General features: G+C 54.6%; 1 protein-coding gene across 1 annotated transcript in view; it reads left to right on the top strand.

Annotated features, from left to right (window-relative positions):
- Nucleotides 1-11,257, top strand: part of BDKRB2 (bradykinin receptor B2) — a 29,860-nt gene extending 18,603 nt beyond the window's left edge. Inside the window, exons 2-3 of the mRNA XM_077780928.1 lie at nt 5,444-5,553; nt 9,191-11,257. Coding sequence (XP_077637054.1) covers nt 5,480-5,553; nt 9,191-10,295 — 1,179 coding nt within the window. The 5' untranslated portion in view covers nt 5,444-5,479 and the 3' untranslated portion in view covers nt 10,296-11,257. The remainder of the gene's footprint in view (nt 1-5,443; nt 5,554-9,190) is intronic.
- The last annotated feature ends 231 nt before the right edge of the window (nt 11,258-11,488 follow it).

Here is an 11,488-nt window from a genome sequence, read left to right as displayed (position 1 = left end):
TTCTTCTCATGCTTGGTGTCTCTCTCTCACAAAATAATAAACATTAAAAATTTTTAAATAAATAAACTTAAAAAAAAAAAAAACCCTCCTCCAAAACCCAGTGTGGGGAAAAGAGTCAAAACATGTTGAACAAAAGGAGGGAAAAAGCATAAAAACTGAGCCAGCCCTGGGGTACCTGAGCAAGCAGAGTTGGGGACGTGCACCCTACCCTGGGAGTCAGGAAGCATGTGGGTGAGGGGCTCTCCTCCTCTTACATTCTCTGTAAATGTTTCCAAAACATTCTAGGCCCATAAAGTGTCTGAATGCTGGAAGGGCCCACGTAATTGGACTGGATCTTCTGATTCAGCTTTCCGGGAGCTCCTGGAATGGGGGGCTGACTTCCCAGAACCCCATCCTTCCCCACAGTCGGGAATGGCCTTTTTTTCGGGGATAGAGAGAAACAGACATCCTTTGGAAATTCTGTGCCCAGGCCACACTTTTCCCCAATGCCGAGGCCGTACCATGCCTGAGCCCATCTCCTGCCCACCCCACCCCCACCCCCAGGAGTTACGGTGGCTGGAGTTCACCTTGGTGACCAAATGATCATCCGTAAGCAGCATCCTTAACCAGCACTTGTGTAACTCAGATTTTAGAGGAAAGCATTTGTTCTGGGGAGGCATCCAGCAGAGCACTCTAAGATGTGATTCAAGCGAACTTGGTTCTTTCCAGCTCTGGCCTGGACTCCAAATTGCTGAGTGGTCTGAGACATTCCTCTTCTTCGTGGAGCAAGTGTTTTTCAAGAGACTGGGATGTACAAACCAGAGCAGGCACAGCGGAGGTCACAGCAGGCACAGCGGAGGGGCGCAGATGACGGGGCAGGGCCCTTCCCACTCGGGATGCTGAATATAATGGGATAGAGGGCCACATACACACACACACACATCACACACACACATCACACATAACACCACACACACACACACACACACACACACACACACGGCAAAGGAGAACACCTTTGGTTCAGATGGAAGATAGAACCACAGTCTCAAGTGCCCCCAAGTCCGCGGCCGGTGATGACCTAGTGACACACTGCTCTCTCATCCAGCTTTGGAATCAGTGTCAGAAAACCTAGCCTGGGTCTGTGGGCGAGAGAGCAGGCCCCACGGAAGGGCCTCCTCCGAACCCCCATGCCTCCCGGGGTGTGGCCGGAGCAGCCCCACCCTCCTCGGGCTGCAGGGAGATCAGCTCACCTTCTGGAATATGTTGACCGAATGCTCACGTATTGACTCATCCGCCGCTCACCACAGCTCACAAGGTGGGGGCTATTTTTATACTAACCCCCAAGTGACAAGCCCCGCGGAGGAGGACGCAGTTCTGATCCCGGAAGCCTCTAGCTGCCAGGCTGGGCCCGCCGGTTTGCGACACGAGTTTCTAGGGTGCTTTGGTTTTGTTTTCCCCAAATTCGGTCACTCTGCCTGCAGGTTTGGCCGTACCTATGCCACTTACCCAGCTACTTCTTTAATAGACTTACTTCTGAACTGTCACTTCATAATGTCACCTTCATAACAGAAAATAAGTGTCATCCATCATAACAACACCCTGTGACAAATAAATACAATGGGCCAATGTTTAAAAGCAATGCTATTAGGGGCGCCTGGGTGGCTCAGTCAGTTAAGCGTCCGCCTTCGGCTCAGGCCATGATCTCATGGTTCGCGGGTTCGAGCCCTGCATAGGGCTCTGTGCTGACAGCTCAGAGCCTGGAGCCTGCTTTGGATTCCGTATCTTCCTCTCTCTCTGCCCTTCCTCCACTTGTGCTCTGTCTCTCTCTGCCTCTCAGAAGTAAATAAATATTAAAAAATTAAAAATATGTTAAAAAAAAAAAAAAAGCAACGCTATTAAAGTTAGGCGAGATCCAGGCACCAGGACCGCCCTCTCTGTTGAAAGCAAATCCCACAGGGGTATTGAAGACACACCAACAGGGCTGGGACTGTCCTCAGCCCCGTCGGGAGGAGTGACCACAGGATACAGGGTCATTTGCCATTCGCCCGCAGCCCTCGCTTGGGAAATAGCTCCCTGCTTCAGCGTGCGGCCGCAAAATGCTGTCAGGGCCTTGGGGGCAGGGCTGGGGGCTCTGAACACGTGAACTTGGCCCTTGAGGAAGTGGCGCTGTGCATTCTGTGGTGGCTGCAGCCTCAGGGTCCCCCGGACACGGATTCTTGGGAAACCAGAACCGACCCCCTCTGAGACTCCAGTGGAATTTACTCCTGGCGGCACCGACAGCCAGCGCTGACGTGATTCAACGAAGGGAATCTGTTTAAGGCAAGTCTCGGACAGGATTCTGAGACAGACTGAGAACAAGTGAATCAGAATTTTGGAGCCTCCTTCCGAAGTATCAGTTTGAGAAACGCGGGGGGAGCCCAGCCGAAGGGTCACCCCCTCTTCTACCTCTACTCTGGCCGGGAGGGTCAGTCTGTGGGGGACACTGAGGCCCAGGGAGACAAGGGGGGGCTCATTCAGGGTCACGCAGGGAATGTCGCACTCCTGGCCACTGCCACCCCCCACCCCCGTGCCAGCGTGACCCGTGCCGCGCTCCCTCCCACATTCTTTCCTCTCGCTCTCTGACATCAGATGTGATAATCCCAGGGTCCATTCGACAGGGCCCCGGGAGGAAAGAGAAGGCACATTCACACTGGGTAATATTTAGATATTTTTGACAGAGGGTCTATTTACAGAGTGCAGATGGCGTGTGGGGGTGCCATCGGGGGCCCCAGAGCCAGCCCAGCCAAAGGCCTGGCACAGGTCACTCCCTCCCTCCCTGAGAACTGAGCGCAACAATCCTGGCCAGCGAGGTGGGAAGGGCCCCTGGAGGCCCCGAGGCAGAGAACTGGGAGCCCACACCCCAGCCAGGGCCCCACCTTCACAGACTCCCTCCCTCTGTGCTCTGCCAGTGCTCCTACTGGCCAAGCCCAAGGGAAGCCAGCTCTAACGCTGAGGTCCCCAGGGGCTGCAGGGAGAGTGGCCTGGAGAAGCCTGCGGCTCCCACACGCAGAGTCTTCCCGGGACGCCTCCAAAAGCAGAGGCAGAGAAGCTTCTAGCATCTACCAGTTTCTCTGGACTTTAAACCCCCTCTCGGAACTGCCAGCTGCGCAGAGAGAGAAACTCCCGGCTTTGTTTTGAAAATGAGAGCAATGTTTACAGCCATTAGCCAGCAATCAGGATCAGCCAGGCAGATCTGGGAACACCCAACACCCAGGGCAGTGAGGAAACACTGGGCACCACCCAGGGGACTGAGCTGAAGCACCTCCCCATCCCCCAGTCACCTGTGCAGCTGGCACTGTCTGGGTGGAAATGGGGTCCGGGGCACATCCCTCGGCAAGAGACGGAGCCTCACCTTACTCTTCCCCCCAATCTTAATAGAGATCCTGGAGGAATGAATGATTCAAACACGTGACCTCTGACCTCCCCTGTCCAGGGGCCATGGAGGGCCTCCCCAAAAGACAGTCTACTAGAACTTTCTTCCCTTCCCCCAGTCCCCCTCCCTGAAGCATCAGCAGGACTTGGCTGCTCGCTGGCTCCTCTTGCAAATTCCAAATCCTGACCTCCACTCCGTTTAGGTAAACTGAGTTCGGGTAAACCTTTTCCAGATGTTAATTAAATATCTTCTGCTTCGTTTTCTGCTTCCTAACCCAGCGTCTTCTTTTCCAAATGCGTTCACATTTCCTGAACTGTCCGCTGCCTCACCTCCACCCCCTACAGCCGGATTAGGAGAGCTGGCTTCTGGAAGCTCCTGGTGTGCCCGCTGAGGAGTGGCTGAAACCCAGGGCGGGGCCGATCCATGGCTACGTGCACGTGCACACAGGCACCCAGGTTTTCATACCTTTCCCGGACGGGAGCTAGAGGGCAGGTGAGATCCTGGAGCGAGCTGGAGATCTGGACCAGGTGCGGGGTTTAAACCCCACCCCCTTGTTAGCAATGGCACCTGGACGGGTCCCCTCACGTCTCTGCACCCCACTTCCTCGGTAAGGCAAGCCTATGCCAGATGCCTACCTCCGTGGATGAGAGTACAGTTGATTCTTGAACAAAGTGGGGGGTGAGGGGTGCTGACACCCCTCCCTGTGAGAAACCCACCTCTAAGTTTTGACATCCCCAGACCTTAACTGCTGAGAGCCTGCTGTTGGTTGACCAGAAGCCTTACTGATAACATAAGCAGCCGATTAACACAGATTTTGTATGTTACATGTAATATATAGTATCTTCTTACAATACAGCCAGCTAGGGAAAAGCAAATGTTATTAAGAAAAACATAAGGGGGCGCCTGGGTGGCTCAGTCCAATAAGTGTCCGTGACTCTTGGTTTCAACTCAGGTCATGATCATATGGTTCAGGCTCAGGGGATCAAGCTTCCTGCCTCCCATCCCCCTCTGCCCTTACGCACTCATGCTATCTCTCTCACTCTCTCTCAAAATAAATATTAAAAAAAAAAGAAGAAAATCATAAGGAAGAGAAAATATGTTTACATTTACAGGGCTGTACCATATTTATTGGAAAACATCCACATATGTGGACCCTGGCGGTTCAAAGCTGTGTTGTCTGAGGGTCAGCCGTACAGTGAAACAGAGAGAGGGACAGAGAAGGGCTTTGTCCGCGGGAGCCCCACTAGGCAGCACGGCTTACACCTCTCACCCGGGGCCCAGAACTACACAGCACACCGTGGCAGTCACCACCGCAGTGGGTCGGCACTGCTCCTCGGTACCTGCCTTTGTCGTTGGGCTCGAAGCCCCCTGAGATCCTCCAGCCCAGGCCGCCCAAGCCCCAGCTCCAGACCCGCTCTGAGCCCCACAGCTGCTTACACCCCTACCTGTGAGTTTCAGAAGCACCTCAAACTTAGTAATTCCAGTCTAGACCCATGATCATTCTCCAATTCAGCCCTCCCCACCCCTTCCCTTCATAGAAGATGGCAGCACCTGTGGTGGGGGGTGTCCTTGACACGTCCCTTGCCCTCATCTCCAGGCTCTCCATGGCCAGCCTTGCACCAGCCACCAGGGCCCAACACACATCCACACCGAGCTTCTTCCTGCCTCAGGGCCTTTGCACCTGCTGCCCCTTCTGCCTAGACATCCCTCCCCACCACCATCCTTTGACTCAGTTTCCTCCTGCTCACCCTCAGCTCTCAAAATAAATATCCATTCACCCCCACACACACCAGGTTGGGTTTGGACTCCATCTTATATGCTTTCATGGGACCTGTATTTCACAGCACTTGCATCAGTTTTCAATCATTTAGTGACTATTTCAGTAACATCTGGATTCTCTGTTAGTTATGTTCCTCGCATCCAGTATGTAGTTGCTGCTGAATAAACATTCATTAAGTGAAGGGCTCAGTTTCCCTTCCCTCGTGGACAAACACATGCATGTTTTATGGTCCCCAGCCCACCGTCTAACTGTCTTTTCTCCTCCTTCAGCCCGGGAGCCTCACGCACATCTCCCTCTGAGGCCAAATGTTTTCTGCCTGGAAGAGTCCAATGTTCCGGGCCTTTTATGAGGAACCCGTGCCCACCACAGCCTCTTTTGGGTAAGTCAAAAGAATTCCTTGATTCACTGCTTATGGCAGGAGGGGCGGACAGCCTGGAGAAGACCTGGGGAACGTGAGCCCCCATCTCCACAAGAGCAGGCAATGTGGGATCCCCAGAACCTCTTCGAGTGCCCCGTGGACTTGGTGGGAGCAGGTGGCATGGCCTGTTCTGTGGGGGTTGGTGGGGCGTGGGGATACAGGAGGGGGATACATGAGGAGGTCACAGTCCGGGCGGTCATGTGTGAGCCATCCCAGATGAACTTGGACATGAAGAGAAGAGAGTGATGCTCTGAGGTCACCACCCAAGGAATCAGAGAGGCGCTAGGTCACCATGGAGACTGAACATCTGATGTCTGGTGAGGAGAACTGATCCCGAGTAGAGCAGAGGAAAGGAGGGTTGGTGTGTGTGTTGGGGGGGGAGGGGCAGCGTTGGCAAGATGGAGGGCAGGGGGGCCCTCCTGGCTTCTCAGCCCTGTGCGGGGCGCCGCCCACCATGCAGCTGACCAGGTGGTCAGGGGGCACGTCACTCCCAGTTATGCACTCCCTGGGCCGCCTCGGACAATCCGGTGGCTTCTCAGGGCCAGAGGCCATCCCGTCGGTGAGGGACGGTGCTGCTGGGACATTAGCGGGCAGCGTCTGGTGCCAGACTTCAGTCTCCGGAGCCAGACCCTGAGAGACAGCTCTCCAGGCCTGCGCCACTGAGAACATGGCTTTTCTGTAGCTGCAGAAATGAGGCCAAAGGCTGGACCAAGGAGGCCGACCAGGGGAGGCCTTACTTCCAGAGGCTCCGCACGGAGCCTGCCAGTTTGCACGGGTCAGGAACGTAGTAGGCCCGACGGGGACGCTTGTCTCCGTTCTTTGGTGCCTGGGGCCTCCCCTGGAATACGCAGACTAGGGTGCCAGGGTCGACCCAAGGCTGAACTGGGGCCGAAGGATCTGTTCCCACTGTGGCAAGTTGGCTTCTCTCCGCACGGCTGCTTGAGCGCCCTCACGACATGGCCGCCGGCCTCCCCCACAGCGAGCAATGCACGAGGCCGAGGAGGAGGCTGCGATATGTTTTATGACTGACTGCGGAGTCACACACCGTCATGGCCACCATGCGTGGGAAGCGAGTCCGTGGCCACATTCCCGGCGAGGGGAACTAGACTCCACCCTACGGAGGGAAGGGTAGCAAAGAATTTGGGGATATAAAATCACCATTCTACCAGAAGGATCTTTCTAGAATGTTTCTCCTATCCCCTCACTCCCTCCTGAAAGCCCTCAGGGACAGAGCTTCACCTTCTCAGCAGCTGGTGATGATTGACCTTTTTCCTTTATTCATCCCATCCCTGGCCACTTCCCTCCTCCCTGTCCAACATCTACTCCGCCTTCCAGAACATGCCAGAAGCTTCTGCGTTTCTGCATCTCTGCTCCAACTGCTCCCTCGGCCTGGTCTGCCCTCTCTCCTTTTGTTGTTATTGTTTGCTTTGTTTTTTCATTTTCTTATTTGAGAACAGTCGAGATGCAATGCAACCTTCATTTCCGGTGTATAACATAGTGGTCCAGCCTCTCCATATGTTACGCTGTGCTTACCACAAATGCAGCCACCCTCTGTCGCCATATATCACAGTCCCTTCTTGCTGTCTGTTGACATGTCCCTCATTTTTCCAGATCCAGCTTCAGAGCCACAGAGTCACCTCCGTCCTTCTCCATACACCCCCAACTCTGTGCCCCATGCCCTTCCTTCCCCTCACCCCCATGGCATTCATCACACTCTGGACCACAGTTGCCGGGAGCTTTGTCAGGGCAGGGTACCTGGGGCACTCACCTCTGGGTTCCTACAGCCAGGGTGGAGCTCAGCACAGAGAAGATGCTCCAGGTACAAAGGACAATTACAGGGCACCTGGGGGGGGGCTCAGTCGGTTAAGCTTCTGACTTCCGCTCAGGTTGTGATCTCACGGTCATGAGTGCGAGCCCTGCATTGGGCTCCGTGCTGACAGCTCAGAGCCTGGAGCCTGCTTCAGATTCTGTGTCTCCCTCTCTCTCTGCCTCTTCCCTGCTCACGCTCGCTCTCTCTCAGAAATAAATAAAACATTAAAAAAAATTAAAAATAAATAAATAAAACATTTTTTAAAAAGGCAACTGTTTAGAAAAATTAAATACATACATAAATACATACATACATACGGGACAATTGCACTGATGGATGAGTTAGTCACACGTGCCCAGTCTGCCTGCTCAAAGCCAGCCAGCTGCTCCCGGAACAGAGGGGCTTTTCCTAGGAAATCCCATGGGTGAAGAGCAGATTCTTCCTCACAGCTGTGGCCCAGCCCGCTCCCCACCCCAAACCCAGCCGATGAGTCTGCCCCAGAAGGAATCACCCACCCAGGAAGAGCTCTTCTCCCACCACTTTCCCTTACTCTCCCCACCCTGGGCACTAGGAAAATATCTACTCAGTCTTGCCCTCTGGCTGTACTTTCTGCCTTTGATGTGTCTTCATACCTACTCCGATTTGGACCTTGCCACGGCCATACGAAGAAAGTCAGGAAGGGAGTAGTGTTTTACTCCAAAGGAAACACAATGGAAGCTCAGAGAGGTCAAGCAATTTGCCTATGACTACACAGCTAGGAATGGAATCTGAATCTGTCGAAGCCCCGTGCCTCTGCAGAAGGTAGAGATGACTTAAGCCTTAACAGTGATGCTTCTAGAAAATGGACTGCCCCGTGGTCTGAGTTGCACCCAGGCGTGAAAGAGGAAGCAGTGGGTTAATGATAAAATCACTAATAAAGGAACAAGAACCTGAAAGCGGGGTGCTGGTTGTTTTAATAAGTTCACAAAAATAGGTAATTATTCATGCTTATTGAACCCAAGTGCATAGCTTTGAGCTTTTTGCACGTGGTCTTGGATTCCCACCCCAACCCTGAGACGTAGATTTCAGTATTCCCATTTTACAAGGTAGGTCATTGGGGTTCGGAGAGGTTAATTAAATTACCCAAGGTCACACAGCCAATGAATGAGCCGAGATATGAACTGCCTGGTTCCAAAGCCCCTGCCCTCCCTTGCCATCATGCAACCTCTGACTGTCATCAACACTTGGCTGATGAAGGATCTGGAAGCACAATGCTGCCCTCTGCCAGAAGGAGACAGGGTGTGGGCAGATGGGCTGTGGTCTTGGAGCCAGGCTGGAATCTCCCTGTCTGGCGTGATATCATTTTTCTCCTCTAATAAATTACTCACCACAGCCAGGCCACGAGAGGCTGTAAGATGCCCAGCTCCCTTGGGAGGCGCCCACACGATAAGGAAGGAATGTGCTTTGCATCCTCCCATCACGGAAGCTTCGAGGAGGCCCAGGGCCCAAGACTGTGATCGTTGGTGCTATGGACCGACGCCAGCCAAGGAAGCATCCCGGTGGAGCTGCAAAAGGCAAAGAATCCGAACTCTTGGCTCAGTGCAAAGAGATGGGGTACCTCTCAGAGGCCTCCGGGATCCCGGGGCGCCGGGACCCCAGTCTCTGAGCACGAGGCAGAAAGGGCCTGAGCACCCCCTCCCAACCTCGCTTCTGGAAGCTGCTTGCTGAGTCCCCCTCCTCCTGCGTCAGTTGTGTCTCCTTCTTCTTATGACCCTGAGGTGTAACAGCCTCTTTTGCCCTTTCTTTCAGCGCCGAAATGCTCAACGCCACCTCGCAGGTCCTCGCGCCCGCTCTCAATGGGACGCTGTCCCAGAACTGCGTCTACAGCGAGTGGTGGAGCTGGCTCAACACCATCCAGGCTCCCTTCCTCTGGGTCCTGTTCGCACTGGCGGCCCTCGAGAACATCTTCGTCCTCAGCGTCTTCCTCCTGCACAAGAGCAGCTGCACGGTGGCCGAGATCTACCTGGGCAACTTGGCCATGGCCGATCTGATCCTGGCCTGCGGGCTGCCCTTCTGGGCCATCACCATCGCCCACAACTTCGACTGGCTCTTCGGGGAGGTCCTCTGCCGCGTGGTGAACACTATGCTCTACATGAACCTCTACAGCAGCATCTGCTTCCTGATGCTGGTGAGCATTGACCGCTACCTGGCCCTGGTGAAGACCATGTCCATGGGCCGGATGCGCGGGGTGCGCTGGGCCAAGATCTACAGCCTGGTGATCTGGGGGTGCACGCTGCTCCTGAGCTCACCCATGCTGGCCTTCCGGACCATGAAGGACTACGGGGCCGAGGGCTACAATGTCACCGCCTGTGTCATCATCTATCCGTCCCGCAGCTGGGAGCTCTTCACCAACATGCTCTTGAACTCTGTGGGCTTCCTGTTGCCGCTGGTGGTCATCACCTTCTGCACCGTGCAGATCATGAAGGTGCTGCGCAACAACGAGATGCAGAAGTTCAAGGAGATCCAGACGGAGAGGAAGGCCACCATGCTGGTGCTGGCCGTGCTGCTGCTGTTCGTGGCCTGCTGGCTGCCCTTCCAAATCAGCACCTTCCTGGACACGCTGCTGCACCTCAACGTCCTGTCCGGATGCTGGGATGAGCACGTGGTGGATGTCTTCACGCAGATTGCCTCCTACCTGGCCTACAGCAACAGCTGCCTCAACCCGCTCGTCTACGTGATCGTGGGCAAGCGCTTCCGCAAGAAGTCGCGGGAGGTGTTCCGGGGGCTGTGCCAGAAAGGGGGCTGCGTGTCGGAGTCCAACAAGACAGAGAACTCCATGGGCACGCTACGGACCTCCATCTCGGTTGAACGTCAGATTCACAGACTCCCGGAGTGGGAGCGGAACAGTCAGTGAGGTCCACCCCGTGGACTGTGGTTCACGGGTGTGGGGATGGAGCTGCAGCTGCCCCTTCAGGATGTGCCCGAGCGGGAGTGGAAGGCATGCCATGTGTATGACCTTGGGCAGTACATCGTCGTCTCCGGTAAAACAGGCGCTTCATTCCCACCCTGCCCAAGATGCAGTGGGCGAGGCCGTGAGGATGGGATGACCTCGTGCACAGCCAAGGGCACCGTAAACACGACAGTATTATTGTTCCCATTTGCTGCCACCCATGGGCCAGTCTGCTGCTTCTCAGGAGTAGAGGGGCCCTGGGGACAAGGGACAGGAGTGACTGAGCTTCCCTCCCACGTGGTGTACCACCCTGCCCCAGCGTGACGGCTCAGATCTCTGGATGAACTGCCACCCCAGCTTTGAGGCCATGGCTAGGCGCACAGGTGGGGGCCTGGCGGGAGTTTTGCCTTCGGTCCCTTAAATCCACTCAGCCGGGACTCCCTGGTGGGAACCCGGAGAGCGGGATTCCATCACCTCCCCTGCCCACGGACAAGATGGTCTGTGCCAAACAAGAACTCAATAAGCACTTAGCACTTATTTAGCAATGGCTGTGTATGCAAGTGTTGAGCACGGCGGGCAAGAGGGAAGAAAAACAAAATATAATCTCCACCTCGGAGGCACTCGCAAACTCGAATAGGGATGACTGAGCACTTCCAACCCCCAGAAGGCTGTTCTGAGACGTGGTGGAGCGAGGCACGCTGGTTGGCGCAGAGGAGAGGAGTGAGGAGCCTGACGCCCCAGCTCAGCTGATAATTAGTGGCATGTCACTTAGCCCTGCCTGTTTCGTCTTCTGTGACACCAGCTTGTTGGGAGGACTAAAAGATGTAACGGGCATGGAAGGACTCTGGAGAAAGGAAAGGTGCTATATAAACGTGAGGCTTTCTTAGGCACACAGAATGGAAATAAATTTATTATGAAGAAACGGACCCAGCTTTTACAATAGCTCTTTAGAGGAGAATGGGCATCGTAGCTAATGGTTGTGTAAAGCGCCTCTCGGTTGGCCGCATTGTATGTACGTGCTCAGTAACGTTACCTGCCTTCCACCTTCCCTTCCCATAACTGTCACACACATGCAAGATTTTGGGGGCAGGCCACCTGCCTTCAGTGTTTGATTTGTGATGCCCGCAAAAGATTTCTGGTTGAACTTGCCCGGGACT

The sequence above is a fragment of the Crocuta crocuta genome, unplaced genomic scaffold (assembly GCF_008692635.1).
Source record: "Crocuta crocuta isolate KB4526 unplaced genomic scaffold, BGI_CrCroc_1.0 scaffold299, whole genome shotgun sequence".
Classification (NCBI taxonomy): domain Eukaryota; kingdom Metazoa; phylum Chordata; class Mammalia; order Carnivora; family Hyaenidae; genus Crocuta; species Crocuta crocuta.
This window is presented reverse-complemented; position numbering and strand designations above follow the sequence as displayed.